This window comes from Pelodiscus sinensis, chromosome 1, assembly GCF_049634645.1.
Source record: "Pelodiscus sinensis isolate JC-2024 chromosome 1, ASM4963464v1, whole genome shotgun sequence".
Lineage (NCBI taxonomy): Eukaryota > Metazoa > Chordata > Testudines > Trionychidae > Pelodiscus > Pelodiscus sinensis.
This window is the reverse complement of record NC_134711.1, coordinates 208,514,328-208,532,263: the sequence shown is the minus strand read 5'-3', so window position 1 is coordinate 208,532,263 and position 17,936 is coordinate 208,514,328. Positions and strand designations below refer to the sequence as shown.

Here is a 17,936-nt window from a genome sequence, read left to right as displayed (position 1 = left end):
AAACAGTTCCAACTGCCTTAAAGGAAACATGGTGAAATAAAATCAGACAATTAATGCACTATAGTTAAAGTTCTCTGGGGGGAGCTGGGACATGATGTTGATGAGCACAAGACAACAGATAGACAGACATTCAAATACATGCTAAAGATCTTTAAAATGTTTGTCTCATCAAGACTCAAAATGAGAAGTACAACAAAAAAATAGGAAGCAACCAAACTCTGTAATTTATGTATTTAACTAAAGAGTGAGTCTAAGTCAGAAGGTACAGTTCTGGAGCCAATCTTCACCCGTTGCAAAGGAGTGAGGAGATTCAGGTCTGCTATTCTGTTTCAGGTCCCTTTCTCTATTTAGTTTTATTATTAATTTATATTACGATAATGCCTAGGGATCCCACTGAGACAGCAGGTTCCACAGTGCTATGCATGGGAAAACACCAAAAAACCAGTCCCTGCGCTCATGTCCTTACATTCCAAATATAAGAAAAATCACAACAGATGTTTATCACAACAGATAAACAGGGAAACAATGACACAAAAGTGGTCAGGATAAAAGCCGTGATCACAAAATACCAGCTGCATAATTATTGTCAAGTTTTTTTGTAGGCATCACGGAAAAGGAGGGATTTGAGAGAGGATACTGAGGCAGCTTTGTGGATGTGAGTGGCTGGTGAACTGGCCATTGGTGGAGACTAGCCTCTCCTCTTCTACCCATGGTCCTGCCCCTTTGCTGCAGGAGCCCAAAGCATCCCCAACCAGGCACCTGACCCCAGCCTCGAGGGGCTGGGCAGCATAGCAGCAGTGCCTCCATCCCGAGTACTGTGCAGGCAGCGTGGCTCCTGTACTAGCCACTCCAAGTCCGAGCAACAGGTCACCTGAACCAGCCACAGCCAGCCTGGAAGAATGCTGGGAACTGTAGGAGGGGGCTTGGGGATGCAATGTGGGTAGGGCCACAACAGGCTGTTTGGGGAGGCACAGCCTTCCCCAGCTTACCACACCCACTGTCCATGTTTGTGGATGTTTAGAGGAAGAGATTCCATTGTATGAGCGGCAACACGGGGAAAAGCAGAAAGGTGCTTTTGTCAGTTTAACAAACAGGCAATGAAGATGGACATTACTGACAGAGTAGCGATGGGAATCATCTTCTCCTAGTGCAGGACAGAGGATCAAGTAGCAAAAGGATAGGCCATGAAAGTAGAGATGTGTAAGAGTGCACTTATTTAAACAGGAAACCAATAAGCATGAGCTTATCAGTTACCCAAATGGTTACACGCCAGCTCCCGGTCCAGCTCCCAGGGAGCCAGCTGCTGCCCTGCGCTGCAGACTCTCATGCAGGAGGCAGCTGAGCTCACCAGCTTCTGGGGAGCCAAATGCTGCTCCTTTATGAGAGTCTGCAGCACAGGGCAGCAGCTGGCTCCCCAAGAGTGGGGCCTGCATCCAAGCACGCACTGGCTGACAGCCTCGCTCCGGGTGAGCTATTGTGTAACAGCTAACAATTTTAGCAGCTACACAGTTACAATATCAGAGGGGTAGCTGTGTTAGTCTGGATCTGCAAAAGCGACAAGGAGTCCTGTGGCACCTTATAGACTAACAGATGTAGTGTAGCATAAACTTTCGTGGGCAAAGACTCACTTCGTCAGATGCATGTAGTGGAAATTTCCAGATAACTCTAGCCTTATTCTGGCCTGCATATTTATACCTGCCTCTGGAAATTTCCACTACATGCATCTGACAAAGTGGGTCTTTGCCTACGAAAGTTTATGCTACACTACATCTGTTAGTCTATAAGGTGCCACAGGACTCCTTGTCGCTTTTACAGTTACAATAATATTTTTATTTAACATCCCTACATGAAAGACCTTAAAAATGAGGATAATTTTTTATGAATCTGCATCAAAACCTAACTTCTCAGAAATGCAGAATCACAAGACTGAAAATAATCTCTTACAAAAGGCACAAACAGTGAGATTGCAAAGGATTTGGGTAGGCTGGAGATGAAGGGGAAACTAAAATGTGTGATTTAATTTGCACTACAGTGGAGTCGCCTGCTAGTGCCCACCAACGTTCACTTCAGCATTCATTCCTAGTTTCTAATCCTCAGTCAAGTATTTGTTCCATTAAAATACAGACAGTGGAGTGGTGGCACCAAGCTTTGTGGCAGCAAGAATTGTCTTCAGGAGGCTGGCTGCAATCAGCTCCCCTGACTGTCACCACACATAACAGGCCTGGGCAAAATACGGCCGGTGGGCTGGATCCAGCCTGTGGAGGGAGCAGGTAGCCTCAGGCAGTCTCCTCAGCTTGCCCCCGCCCGCCATGCAGAAACACAACTACGGGGCTCTGTTTCTGTATTAAAACTGGAGTGGGGGGGGGGGGGGAGTTGTTTTAGAAGCCATCCCTCCCTCAGCACATTCTCATTGGCTGGTTTCTGCCAGAAACCAGCCAATGGAAGCTGCTTGTTGAAATAACAGGCAGCTACCAAGAATCACGCCCCCTCTCCTGGGCTCAGTTATTCATAAAGCACATGGCCAGGCAGGCAGGCAGGCTAGTTTGGCAGCTGACAAGTAAGTCTCTTGGCCACAGCCTGCTTCTGGCACCCCAGCTCTTTCCTGCCCCAATTCTCTGCTCCTCCACTCAACATACCCAAACCCTCTGTCCCCCTCTTACACCCATACCCCCTCCCAGATCTGGCACCCCGATCTCCTGCCCCAGATCACAATCCCCTCCTACCCTAGGTCACATCCCAAACCCCTGCACTCCAGTCCCCTGCCCTAGGTCACAACTGCCAGCTTCATCCCAACTCCCGCCCAGACTTTAGTCTCCCTCCTGCACCCCAGTCCTTTACCTCAAGCTCCCTCCTGCACCCAACCTCCACCCCACACCTCCATTAATATCATGGAAGAGTGCTGCCCTCAACCACTTTCCAAAATCTTGGAGTGCCCCCCCCATCAAAAATTATTGCCCACCCCTGACATATAGCCTAACAGCAATAGAGAATCCCCTGCCTCCACCCCTCCCCAACCTTCATGGCACTGGAGAGATTGCCAGGCTTTTAACTGCCACTGAGTAGGAGCACTCTCCCTCACCATAATCCCAGCAACACAGGGAAGACTACAGTTTCAGTGACCCATTTGGTCCGACAACTCTTACACCCCCTGTGACGGACCGGGCCGTGTCTGGGCACAGCTGAGGGTGTCCGCTCGGGGCGAATTGCTCAAATCCGGGGCTCCTTACAGCCCCCAGACTGGTGACCTCTCCACACAGGCCACAAACCAGTCCCACAGAGCGCTTCAGCAGCCTGCCTGAAGCCTCACGAGCAAAACCCCTCCGACACCCCAGCAATATCCGTGCCCCAGATGGCCCCGGGCCTATACACAGGTGGGGCGGTCCTAGCACCCAATTCCACCTACCCCGAACAAGTTCTGTCCGGTTCCAAGAAACCAGCCACAGATCCCTGGTCAATTTACCCTCTGGACCTTACCCACAAATCACGCTGGGCCAATCCTTTAGCATCTAACAACTAAAGGTTTAGTAACATAAAGAAAAGCATGAGAGTAAGGTTATTAAAGTACAGTACGTTACATGCACCGAATCTCCCAGTTCTCGATGCAGGCTCTAGCAGAGATGTTGCAGCTGCTGGTTTAAAAGTTCTTATTGCACATCCTAAGATCAGGATGGGTTCACAGGTCTTTCGGGCTCTTCGATCCCTGCAATGCTGCCTCTGGGATGAAGTGCTGAGCTGAGAACAAAATGGCATCGACCACATGGCCTCTTTATACCCCCTTCCTGGCCTCTTCTGGTCTCAGCCGGTCACCTGGTCCTCAGCCTCTCTCTGCTGGCAGCTCTTGGGTCTCCGCCCTCATGCTTTAGGTGTGTCCTTGGCCCATCAAGTGCCATTGTTCCACAGGGCTTCGCTACTCAGCCTGTCCATAGCAATGCTTAACCACATTCAGAGAAATATTCAGCTTCCACACAGATTACAGATTCCTATCTGCTCACACAGACATTAAACACTCACATAAATAGCGTACACAGGATCAGCAAACAACAAGCTCCTATTCAATACCCCACATGGCCCCCTTCTATATCATTGTTGGGGCCAGCACCCCCACCTATGGGTGCAGCCACGATCCGGCTGCTTCCCTCAAATTCCAGTAACGTGACACCCCCACATACACCCAGCCCAGATTGCCACATCTGTAGAGAGGCACTGAACATTCTATCCACCAGCCAGCTCTTCTCTATCACAACAGAAAGAAGGGAAACACACCCCATTGTGCTTTTTCTGCCTCTCCATTCAAGCTCCTCAATAGAGGCGGGGGGAGGGGGAGAGAGGAAGAGGAGGGAAGTGGAGGGCTTATTTTTCTCCAAAAGAATCAAACCATCATTAACTTCTTAGAAAGTACAAAATTGTTCTTGATAAGGAGAAAAACATAATTATGAATTTATAAGAAGAGAGGTAAATAACTGTGCTTCCATCACACACACAACCTATTACTTTGAGGGATGAATAAAAGGAAGATGACTCAAAAAGAGTCAATCTTTATATTTAGCCTAGTACAAATATTTCTGCTGAGAGCACAGCAAAGGCTCTATCACTGATACGCAAGCTGTTCCTTAAAATCATTAATTCAAGAGGTTGCATCTTTGTTCTTTCTCCCCCCTTATTTACAATCTGAAGTAGGTAAACTGATATGGAAAAATAGCATTAGAATCAAGAAATTGCAGACATTATGGTAAAGCATAATACATTAAACAATAGCATAAAGCACTACCTATGACACATGCAGGTTCAGTGGGCGACATAAAGCAAATTCTCAGAGCAGAATCCGCTCATACACCAGACAGTTCTTTACAGCAGGATTTTCAAATGAGAATAATGCCTAAGTCATCCAGCGTGTTGAGTTCTCAGTTTAGAATCACGGGAAAGATTTTAATTTGGGGTGAGGGAAGGCTTTTTCCTCCCTCCCCCCCAAATGATTTCCAATGAAGGGGAAAATAAAGTAAAATCACTATGTAAAACAAAAACATATCAACTTTGAAATACTGACATTTTTATTTGTCACCGTTTTTTAAAAAGCCATAGTGACAGCTCATCCATTTCCCTCACCAGTCCAGAAAAATATACCCAACATCCCAGTCTCCACACAGTTCTTTAATACCATAGCACAAAGCCTTTTGGCATAAAAAGATTTAGGCAAATTATACATATTTGGTAAAAGCTTATTGTTTCTTGACAGAGCTGCCCTTCAAATGTATGTCACTCTCTTAACCCAATAATCCAAGCTTCTACAGCCTTTGATTACAAAGGCAAAAAGTAAAGTCCACTGTATTTACCATAAACATAAAACAAACTGTGAAACCCCATTGATTTCAAGATACAGACAAGGGTAAAATCCAGTTCCCTGTGTTTTAAGGAGTCTTCTCATTTAAGTTGCATCTTTTCCCTCTCAAAAAAAAAAAAAAAGTCTCACGGACATATGTTTTTAGAAAGATATTTACAGGAATGCTTGTTTGACTAGTGCTATTGAAGTTAGCAAGCATTAACGCAATAAAATCCTGGATTAAATCAGGGTTAATGAGATTAGGAGTAGACACATCATTATTCAAATCACACTCCATGTGAGCAGTATGTGCTGCCAGACTTGTAAATCAGAGATTAGAATTTAACACTTCCTTCTGTGCTCTGACACTTTAGCCTAAAGGTCTTTTCATAAGCATTGCTGGCAACCACCTGCCAATTTCACAGAAATATGTTATAATTCTGATTTTCAGAAGTACTGAGCACCCGCCATTTGAACAGGAAGTTGACAGAAGCTGCAAGTACTCCACAATTCAGAAAAATTAGGTTCCACAAAACAAATACTTCTTTCATATGTCGTAACAGAGAACTTGTTTCCCAATCACTTCCTCTCTCTTCCAGTCCAAGGCATTTCATCTTCTCCTCCTCCTGCACACATCAGATGCAATTCAGGCTATTCCCTGAGGCTCTGGGGCTAGAAAACACATCATATGGCTTCTATCTCTTTTTTTTTTTTTAAACTACTGCATCCTTTTGGGTCTCAGCCTACCACTTAAGTCCCTGACCTCTAATGTTCATCATTCAATATATAACTTATGGCAAGAGAAACAAAATACAGGACAAGATGGTTTATTAGATGATGAGCTTTGTTGGGCCAGACCCACTTCCTCAGATCAAATAGTGGAAGAAAATAGTCACAACCATATATACCAAAGGATACAATTAAAAAAAAATGAACACGTATGAAAAGGACAAATCAAATTTCAGAACAGAAGGGGGATGCGGGGGGGGGGGGGGAGAGAGCTCTCACAGACATTTACCTCCCCCCCACCCCCGCATCCCCCTTCTGTTCTGAAATTTGATTTGTCCTTTTCATATGTGTTCATTTTTTTGAATTGTATCCTTTGGTATATATGGTTGTGACTATTTTCTTCCACTATTTGATCTGAGGAAGTGGGTCTGGCCCACGAAAGCTCATCATCTAATAAACCATCTTGTTAGTCTTTAAAGTGCTACATAGTCCTGTATTTTGTTTCAGCTACACCAGACTAACACGGCTACATTTCTATCATTATGGCAAGAGAGCATTCTGGAAAACAGAATCTTTTTGAGGGGAAAAAAAGGAATCAGAAAAGTTTCTGAGTTATTTTCAAGGTTTCTAATTATCCTTATGAGGAACTGGTGCAGATCATGAAGCATTTCTCTTTAGCAGTAGACCAGAAGATGCTTGAGAAGTCTTTGATTTTCCCCAAAAGGAGCTCTTGACCAGTGAGAACAGCCCTTTTTGCTGAGCCACAAAAGTAGAGAGCACTTACCCTTAAAAGAGGCATTTCTCAGAAGTCTTGGCTGATGTGGAGAAAAGCAGAGTTACCAACAACCCTTCTAGACTCGTAATCGATCTCCCCCAGGCAGAGGGAAGGCACACTGTTGGGAGCGGAGATGGGTGACTTCTCTGTCTTTCTTGAGATCTAATCACAGATAGAGCACCTCATGTCCTTTCTCCATTCAGCCTGCTCTACCATGGCTGAGGAAAGAGAAACAAGCAGAAAGAAGACCAGGGTTGATCTGTTGAGATGATCCTTTTCTGTTTTATATAGTCTCTTATGGGAGAAAAGTGAGTGCAGAGAACGATCTTGCTTACTCCTGCTTCAAACAAGCAGAGAATGAGAAGTAGGACTGGAAGGGGTGTGGTCATGCCCTACAGCCTCAGGAGCATGTCAGAATTTAATTAATTATAGGAAGGAAGGTGCATTCACATCTCAGTCTAAGGAGGAGGTCAAGATCTAGAATCACTCAATCTTTACAAATTGTATTTGCATGCTACCTTTGAAGTAATGGGTCACACTGAAACTTCTCATCCCAGTTTCTCAATCCAATACTTACTCAGCACACCCTCCTACAGCATAGTACAAAACTTGGCATAAACACTGAAGGACATCACGACAAAGTAAATTCCTTGTTTTAAAAAGGCTTCTTGGACAAGTTATGCCTTTCCCTTAAAAAAAGTTTCTTGTTTTAAATTTCAAACAAAAGAACCTATTTAAGCCTTGCCTATACTAGAGAAATTCATTATGCTAACCACTGCATGGTCCCCCAGATCTCGTGTCCACACACAAGAAGTTCTGTCAATGTTCCATAAGCATACCTTGTCCACGTAAGACTTATTTCAAGAACGGCTACCCATTTTATTGTCCTCCAAAGCATCACTGTCTACTGGGGCAATGCCAGTGTGACTGGAAATCATGGATATTAAAACCACAAGAGTGAATATAGGAAGGGGAGAAACTATATAAGATCATGGAGAGTCTTGTCCATTGCTGCTTTGACAAGGTCATTGACATCTTGGTAAGAAAATGGTCCGGTCCCTTTAAGGAGTTGTTGGTCTTGGTGCCAGCCAATCTTGTTCCATAAAATGAGGAATGGGAGCCAGGTGTTAATCAGGGAATTCTCCCCTGAACGGGATGACACCACAGCATTTAGCAGATTCTTAGAGAGAGGCTCTGTAAAGCAGGGCTGGAACATAGCTCTAGCTGCCTCAGTGAAGCCAGCTTGAACCACTACTTTGACTCACACGGAGATCTGTGAAATCCCTGAACCCAAGAGAGAAGCAATAGGCAGCCTCATGGTGGCAGGCTACAGAATCTTTTCACCAAGATGGAGTATTTGGGTCTGAGGGGCCAAAGTACATTGGATTTTTATGAAAGCTTAAAATGTACTCTGGGTTGTGAGCAAGTTATTTTGGAGAAGCAAGAAGGAGCTGAGGGCAGAATTCTTACAGGGCCATGACAGGTCATCAGTGGGGTTTGTTCTGGGACACCACCTTGCTACAACACAGACTGAACAGAGGGGAGGATGTAAGGATGTGGGTGAATGATGGAAAATAGGCAGCAGGTATGATGCAACAGTGCTGTTTAATTAAGGTCTAAGTCAGTGTTTCTTAAACTTTTTAAGACCGAGGAACACTAAACAATATTTTTTTATGAGGAACATCAAGGATTTTGTGTTGAGGGGGGGAAAAAAAGAGGCCGGGGAAAAGTTATTGAGCGCCTCCCCCCCCTTCCCCTCAAAAGGTTGCCTGCCCCTTTAAGGGTGGCCATTTTGAACTCTACTGTTCTCAGTGGCACACCTCTGACTGCCTCGTGGCACACCAGTGTGCCGTGGAACACAGTTTAAGAAACACTGGTCTAAGTCCTTTAACAAGGATAAGGGAACTCTGGGAATTATGGTACTTTCCTATTGAAATTGCTTAATACAGTATTCATTGACTGATGCTACTGGCTCAGAGTTACTAAGTAGAAAATTCAAAGTTCCTGGAGCCACATAAGGTTAACTACACTGCTCAGCCTTAAGTTTCATTATGGGCTTTTAATGAATAGTAGATAAAACTGCATAGTTAACAGAAACGTGCTTGGCTATCCAGAATCAGAAGAGCTAATCCATTCACTAGAATGCAGGTCAATTCAAGTTTACAGTGAAAATCTAAAAGTAATATTAAGTGTGGAGGCTCAAATAGTTGTGTGTGGAGTAGCTGCAGACCTGGGACTCCATTCTGCTATGTGCTACGCTAGCTCACTAAAAGCAGAGTGTAGCACTTGCAGTGTTAGTATCAGGAGGGGCTACCTGCCCCAGATGCTTGGCATGAACTCAGAAGCACTTCACTCCCAGCTATACTCCCTTCCATCCCATTAAATTTTTGTCTTGCCACCTTTTAGTGGCTGTAAGTATATAGTTTCTTGTGTGGGAAGGCTTTGTTGTAATGCTGCTTTTGCTATTCCTGGAACCGAGAAAAGTCTGAGGCCAATGTGTAAGCCACCGACTGCCTTTCAGGAGCTGCAGGGTAGAGCTTTCCCCTTTTTAGGTTTCCATCCACTTGTTACACTTGTAGAAATACAACTAGCAAAATCCTGTTAGGAGGATAAAGCAACGTGCTGCACTTATTGTGAAGGCAGAACTTATTTACCCCTCCTAGCTACAAAAATTACCCACCACGCGCACACACTCATACACACAGTTCTACAAATGGGATAGAATTACCAGCCTCAGCTGCTCATGCTAGTCCACTGGCCAGACGGTCTAGACTAGGGATGCCACCATGTAGACGACTACACGATTAACTAATAAGCGTAGGCTTATCGGTTAATCTTGACAACTGCTTGTATTCCCTCCCTCCTTGCTGCCTCTCTATCAGAAGCTGTGGGGAGAAGGGAAGAGCAGCAGCCGGTGTTTGTGAAGAGTTGGCTTAAAGCCAACTCTATACAAGCTCCCCCACCCCCTACACTGCTGCCTCCGATAGAAAGGCAGCAGTGTGGAGGGTGAGAGGGGCAGGCTGGAGCAGATACGCCTGCGGAGCAGGTTCCCCTCACGTGCTGGTTCCATGGATCCGCCTGCCCCCCCTTTCTGCCTCCTGCAGAGGTAGCGGGGGGAGGGGGAGAGGGAGGGAGGAGACAGGACCCGGTGCTGGGGGGACCTGGCTTAAAAGCATCCTATGGAGCAGTTTTCACAACTTGCAACTTCTTTGAAATGCCACACTAAACTGTGAAATCAGAGAAACCATGGAATAGTCATATCAGATTGTGTAAATAAACAATCACGTATTGTGTGTAACAGTGACCAGTGACACACGTCAGTATATTCCTGGCTCGTCTGCATGCCAGTAAGCACTTCATAATTCCCCTCAGCTCACTTAGAAGCCTCTCCTTTTCTTTTCACGTCTCCCAAAGCCTCCTCACTGCAATGGCTAAAACATTCAACCTAGAAGAGCTGACTGATGTAATTCCCTCTAGGCCAGGTATCCAGCAACAGCAGAGGAGTTCCTACTAAAACAATACCAATGGCCCAGAAACCTTCTATAAAAAAAGTCAACCACCTAACCTGGACATTTTGTAGAAGTATCTTCAATATATAAGCTTTCTAACCTAAATCAAACATATGGATATTATTTTTTTTTGACACTCAGTAAGCTGTATTGATCAAAAGGAGGGGTTTGATTTCTTTGGACCTGTGATTTTAATGCATCCATTCTTGGTATTCCACCACTAACACGCATATCCCAGCATCAATGGTTATAAAGATCGTGGCAAGACAGTGCTGTACTAGTACAAGATGGTGTCATGCAGAAAGACCTGACAGGCGTTTCCTAGCATTTGGGAGATTTATTTTAAGACTCACAATAAATACACTTCTTGTTTTATTTCATTGGAGGTAAAAAGGCTATTCATTCTGCTGGCAGAACAGGGTCAATGTATCTTTTCTATGAAAGACCTTGGAACATATGCAGTGTTCACTTTTCTCCTGTAAAACAATATTTGGGATTAAGGCGTTCCCCCCAAAAAACGTGTGTAGCTCTTTTCACTACGAACAACAAACGAACAAACAAAAACACACACACACACACACCAGCTGACGTCCATAGTTAGTTTATTACTGTGAATTCTCCATGGAGTGTCCATGTCAAGAACCAGTTTCCTTGGTCACTGGATATCATTACTTACCACACCTGAAAATATACTTTCCTAGAAATTACTAGGAAGGTCATTCAAATTCATTTTCATGATACTTACCACATTGATGGTCACTATTTAACTCATAAATAGAAAGAATTATTTGAAGAGAGTGTAATTCTGATCTGTTCAATGTACTTCAGACATAGTGAATCACTTTCTGGTCTAATTTATGCTGCTGTAAACTAGGAACAACTCCACTGATTTCAGTAGCACTACTTTCAATTTACACTAGAGCAGGGGTGGGCAATAATTTTTAATGGGGGCTACTTCAAGGTGATTTTGGTAAATGGTCAAGGGCAGCACTTCTGTGGAGGAATGTGGGGTCTGGGAGGATGGGTGGGGTGTAGAAGGGTGCTTGGAATAGACGACTGGGGTGCAGGTGGGAGTGTGGAGTCAGAGATGGAGTTTGGGTGAAGGAGGGGGTTATGGTCTGGGGCAAGGACTTGTGATCCAGGGGAGGATTCTGGCCTGGGAAAGGGGTGTTGGAGAGGGTGCAGGATATGGGAGGAGGTTTTGACCTGGGAGAAGGGGGAAAAGAGGGTACCGAGGGCTTTAGTGGTGATGTGGAGTGGAGGAATGGGGTCAGGGAGGCATACGTATGCAAGAAAGGATTCTGGTCTGGGGGAGGGGTGCAGTGTATGGAAGGGAATTGTGACCTGTAGAGGTGGGGAGAGGGGATACGGAAGGTTTGGGTGGTGGGGCAGGGAGTTGGGTGGCGAGAAAGGGTGGGGTGCCAGAGGCTCCCAGCCAGCAGCTCTGCATGAACCTGAGACAGGATCCCTGTGTGCTGCTGGGGCTGCTCCACATGGCTCTGCTCCAGCACAGGAAGGAAGGGAGGGACTGAGGAGGCTTCATTCACTGTCCCTTCCGTCAGCAAAATTTTTCAGCTCCTATTGGCCAGAAACTGGCCAATGGGAGCTTGGATATTTTGCTGGGGGTGGGGACAACATGAAAAGCTTTCTCCTCCTTGCCCAGACAGCATGGGAATTAGCAGTCTGCTATGTAAAGTGGCTGCAGCTGCTCCGGAGTAAGGGTGCTTGCAAGGTGGCCGCAGGCTGGATCTGGGGGCTCAGCAGGCCAGATCAGGCCTGTTAGCCACCTCTTGCCCACCCTAGAATATGTGAGCACGTAATTTAGTTCTATGTATAAAGAAAGTCTTGAATATTCGCCTATTGTTACAGAACAGTAATGGTCATAAAAGCAGTGTAACTGTTCCAAGGGAAAAAAATCTGGGCAAGTAGAATGAATTCTGAAATTAGGGTTCCATGACACTGAGGAGAGTTGGAAGTATTTCAAAGGGACGTTGTTAAGGGCCCAAAAGCAAACAATTCCGCTGTGTAGGAAAGATAGAAAATATGGCAAAAGACCAGGTTGGCTTAACAAGGAGATCTTGCATGATCTCAAACTAAAAATGGAGTCATATAAAAAATGGAAACTAGGACAAATTACAAAGAATGAATATAGGCAAGCAACACGGGAATGCAGGGGCAAGATTAGAAAGGCAAAGGCACAAAATGAGATCAACTAGCTACAAGCATAAAGGGAAACAAGAAGACCTTTTATAAATACATTAAAAGCAAGAGGAAGACCAAGGACAGGGTAGGCCCACTGCTCAGTGAGGAGGGAGAAGCAGTAACAGGAAACTTGGAAATGGCAGAGATGCTCAATGACTTCTTTGTTTCCGTCTTCACCGAGAAGTCTGGAGGTGTGCCTAGCATAGTGAATACAAGCAGAGAGAGGGCAAGTTTAGAAGATAGGATACACAAAGAACAAGTTAAAAATCACTTAGGAAAGTTAGATGTCAGCAAGTCACCAGGTCCTGATGAAATGCATCCCAGGATACTCAAGGAGCTGATAGAGGAGGTATCTGAGCCTTTAGCTATGATTTTTGAAAAATCATGGCAGACAGGGGAGATTCCAGAAGACTGGAAAAGGGCAAATATTGTGCCCATCTATAAAAAGGGGAAGAAGAACAACCCAGGAAACTACAGACCGGTCAGTTTAATGTCTGTCCCAGGGAAGATAATGGAGCAGGTAATTAAGGAAATCATATGCAAACACTTGGAAGGTAATAAAGTGATAGGGAATAGCCAGCATGGGTTTGTGAAGAACAAGTCATGCCAAACTAATCGGATAGCTTTCTTTGATAGGATAACGAGCCTTGTGGATAAGGGAGAAGCGGTGGATGTCATATACCTAGACTTTAGTAAGGCATTTGATACGGTCTCGCATGATATTCTTATTGATAAACTAGGCAAATATAACTTAGATAGGGCCACGATAAGGTGGGTGCATAATTGGCTGGATAACCGTAGTCAGAGAGTTGTTGTTAACGGTGCTAAATCCTGCTGGAAAGGGATAACAGATGGAGTTCCGCAAAGGTCTGTTTTGGGACCCGTACTGTTTGAAATCTTCATCAAGGATGTAGATATTGGGATAGAGAGTACGCTTATTAAGTTTGCAGATGATACCAAACTGGGTGGGGTTGCAACTTCTTTGGAGGATAGGGACATAATTCAAAATGACCTTAGAAAGTTAGAGAAATGGTCAGAGGTAAACAGGATGAGGTTTAATAAAGAGAAATGCAAAGTGCTCCACTTAGGAAGGAACAATCAGTTCCATACATATAAGATGGGAAGCGACTGTCTAGGAAGGAGCATGGCGGAAAGGGATCTAGGGGTCATAGTGGACCACAAGTTGAATATGAGTCAACAGTGTGATGCTGTTACAAAAAAAGCAAATATGATTCAAGGTTGTATCAACAGGTGTGTTGTAAGCAAAACTCGTGAAGTCATTCTGCCGCTCTACTCTGCACTAGTTAGGCCTCAGCTGGAGTACTGTGTCCAGTTCTGGGCGCCACATTTCAAGAAAGATGTGGAGAAATTGGAAAGGGTACAGAGAAGAGCGACAAGAATGATTAAAGGTTTAGAGAACATGACCTATGAAGCCAGGCTTCATGAACTGGGCTTGTTTAGTTTGGAAAAAAGAAGATTAAGGGGGGACATGATAGCGGTTTTCAAATATCTAAAAGGGTGTCACAAGGAGGAAGGAGAAAATTTGTTCCTCTTGGTTACTGAGGACAGGACAAGGAGTAATGGGCTTAAAGTGCAGCAGGGGAGGTTTAGATTGGACATTAGGAAAAAATTCCTAACTGTCAGGGTGGTCAAATATTGGAATAAATTGCCAAGGGAGGTGGTGGAATCTCCCTCTCTGGAGATATTTAAGAACAGGTTAGACAGACATCTGACAGGGATGGTGTAGACGGAGCTTGGTCCTGCCTTGAGGGCAGGGGGCTGGACTCGATGACCTCTCGAGGTCCCTTCCAGTCCTATTATTCTATGATTCTATATAAATGTATTTAGTTTGGTCTCAGAATAATTGTTAGATTATAGTAATTTTCACTGAAAACGCATCCAGCAGACATGCTGTTTAAGACAGTAACAGAGACAGGACTGAAAAACCTCACATAAAAGTCTGTTTAAATAACTTAATTCGAACAGCACTAAAATATAGAAGAATTAAACACACAAAATAATACTTTCATTTCTAAATATTCAGAACAATATTCAAAAATCAATTGGCTACCATTTGATCCTACAACAGTGTCATCTTAAACAATATTTATATCATTCAGGATTTTTCATATTGCACAATGACAGGTTTCAAAAAAATTTAATATATTGAACTGCATATTTTATTTTTTTTAAATAATGTGTTTTTGTTGTTTCCTGTGATAATTGTTGATTATAAATCACTGTTCAGCATAGTTTACAAAAACTATGTCTTAGGTCCTGTCTAAAATCCTTTCTAGACCGCAATAGATGACAGTTAATATAGCTTACTTTTTAATATCCTCTTCATTCCCCAGGTCTCACCCAGCTCAATCATTAGAAGTAGCTTAGAAGAATTAGATTTTTATCAGCAAATGTCAGTGAACATTGATTTCAACACACACACACACACACACACACACACACACAAAATAGTTTCCATCAACCATAGCTGAAATTTACAAATAGGCAAGAAAGAAAAATCCTCTTAAGAACAGAGTTTGATTTAGGAAAAATATTTTATAACTTACAAAGTTATAAACTTCATATTTTATAACTTACAAAGCTTTAAATTTTAAAATCTCAATATCTACTCTCCTTAAAAAAATATTGTCCGAATCTCTGTATTAATTTCACACAATGGTGACAATTTAAATGTCTTATAAGCTTAAAACCCCATGATTTGATTCTACTGAAAATTTGTTCCAGGAATAAGGGAAGGTCTGTGGCCTGTGATATACAGGAAGTCAGAAATGATCATAATGGTCCCTTTTGGCTCTGAACTTTATTAATTTAAAAATAACAACAACCTATAATAGTGGATGAACTTCTGCTAGTGGAAAAATAAGCTCATACACATCTCTTGTCTTGTCTCTGTAATATCCTGGGGTCAATATGGCTACAAGAACACTACCCTATGTTTAAGTGTAATGTAGGAAATCAAACCAAATAGTTTAAGTTTCAGACCATTCCTATTAAAAAAAAAAAAAAAAAAAGAGGGAAAGGAAAGATAGACAAACTTTAATGCAACTGGATTAAAATATGAAAGCAATGGAGCAAGTGAGTAAAAGTTTGTGACTGCAATCTTTCTAAACCAAGTTTACATGGCTTATCCTTGAAAGCGGCTAAATATCACAAACTTTAGGTCCATGAATGCTTGAAAATAACCACCAGAACAAGTATAGATCTGTGTTATATGAAAAGTCATGCCTATTCTTTTCAACAGTAGTATTTTGGCTCAGTATATCTTGGATAATGCAGTGATTTGGGATTAAGATCTTGACCTCAAAATAAAATGCCTTGATGTGTAGCTGACCCATCAATGTTGCCAAATGGCACTTTGTTATGGCTACATCTCTCTTCAAAGATGGCCTATAGATGGGAGAACAAGCCTTACCTAGCAACTGTTGATATGTGACTTATTTCTGCTTCTCCAGGCCATAAAAATTCTGTAATTGTACTATTTTTTTCCACAGGCATATATAAATGTTGTTATTCCTATTTTTATGCGTTGTTTACTTTAGCATGTAATTTGCAAAGTATGTGACAGCCACACAAGCACATCTACCTAGATCAGCATTCGTCAAAGTGGGCCACTGACCCGTTTTTGGAAAGCCACTAGCAGACCCACACTCCTCTGTTTATCTAAAAGGTCCATAGTCACGGAGCCTCGCAGTTCCCCTTGGCTCGAAACAGCAAACCGAAGCCAATGGAAGCCACAAGGCTCCAGACCGTTAGGTAAACAAAATAGCACAGGCCTGCTAGTGGCTTTCCAAAAGCTCACAGCCCGCTTTGAGAAACACTGAGTTAGATTGTTTCAAGCAAACTAGTACATTCTATATTTTCAAACTTCAAAAATTGTACCTACAAATAATTAGTGTTTGTCATCAGTCATAAGAATAAAATAAAAAAAACAATTAAAACAAAAACAGAAGGATTATACGTGTTCATATTGTTAATATTGTGGGAAACAGCCCACCTACAGGTTGTACCTACCTTAACTGGGACTCCCTGGTCTGGCAACATGCGTGATCTGGCATGAACCACAAATGTTTTTGGACCACAGAGCCCAGGAAGAGGGAGGTCTGGCAGCAGGGAAGGAGCACTGTAAGTGGCACCAGCAACTCAGCTGGGAGCCCAGAGAGTGTGTGGGGGAAGGAGAGAAGAGAGGCTGTGCAGGCCACCTGCCAGCTTTTCCCTGGGGCCATCCCAGAGAAGCAGGAGCTATCAGCATGGTGGGTGACTGCTCTCTAGGGCAGCCCAGGGCGTAAACCATTGTCCTGCACAACCAGACCCTGGCCTTGTTTTAAGTTATAAGAAGCTGCATACCAAATTTGGTGGTCCTAGCTCTCATTGTTTAGGAGTTCATTTGTTCAAGGACTCACAAATAGACACAGACAGGCAGATGCACAAACTCTCTAAAATATATAGTAGACTGGACACTAGAGGAGACAAGATATTGGACTAGAGACAGACCACTGGTCTGATCCAGTAAGGCAATCCCTTTATTTTTAAATATACAATATATTTCTGTCCCTGTTCAGGATCACTGATAATCATCAGCATTTAAGCACTGATTTCAAATGAAACAATAATGTAACATACCTATTCCCTTCTTTTGATACAAATGAAAGATCAAGCCCAAGGCATTCATGCTCACTTCAGACTGATGTAAGTGGTCAAGTTACACCATTTGGCAAATCTAGCCATCAGACAATCATACTATAGTATTCCACAAGAGTAAGCTCAGCTCTTCTTCTTCTTACTTTTCAACAGCTTAGGGGCCCCATGCAGACTAGAACTGTGATTTTGCAAACAAAAATAAGACCTGACAACTTTTCCACAGAAACACCGAGGACTTTTGTTTGGTACCAGATAGAAAAAACAAATAGCTCTGAACTAAAGGGTTCACGTAATATTTTAACAGCAAATGCCTTTTTCATAACTTCAGTAAATTGGTGCAGTTACCCCTCTCTTCCTTTGAGGGGGTTCCTAAGGATCCAAGCTTACTCATCCCTCGTTACGGCAGATGCCACCCTCACATTATCCATGAAACTGTGGTATGAAGGAGCCATCCCCCAAGAGATTGTCTCTGAATCCTGAGGGGTCCGTATCACCCACCAACATCAAAATGTGAGTATTGAAGTTCATGCTGTGTCCACACAACAGCTTTTCTAACTTCACAACCATGTACACATCCTATGCCACATTTGTGTCTATAAACGTAGGGAATTCCTGGGTAGCTATCCCATCAGGCTTCATTTGGAACAGAGTGCAAGTAAAATATGAAGACAGAATCACCAGCGCACATGGGGAAGGAAATGTCCTATTGCACAGAGCTGGGAGGAAGAAAGGCCAATTCAATCAC

General features: G+C 43.4%; 1 protein-coding gene across 7 annotated transcripts in view; it reads right to left on the bottom strand.

Annotated features, from left to right (window-relative positions):
- SH3KBP1 (SH3 domain containing kinase binding protein 1) overlaps positions 1–17,936 on the bottom strand; it is a 328,394-nt gene that overhangs the window by 222,168 nt on the left and 88,290 nt on the right. Inside the window, exon 1 of one of the 7 annotated variants that reach the window (XM_075913604.1) lies at positions 6,831–7,018. The exons of 5 other annotated variants lie outside the window; for them this stretch is intronic. In XM_075913604.1, the coding sequence (XP_075769719.1) occupies positions 6,831–6,845 (15 nt within the window). In that variant the 5' untranslated portion in view covers positions 6,846–7,018. Of the gene's footprint in view, positions 1–6,830; positions 7,019–17,936 lie in introns of those variants that run through there. One more of the 7 variants, XM_006121845.4, reaches the window with a different exon arrangement.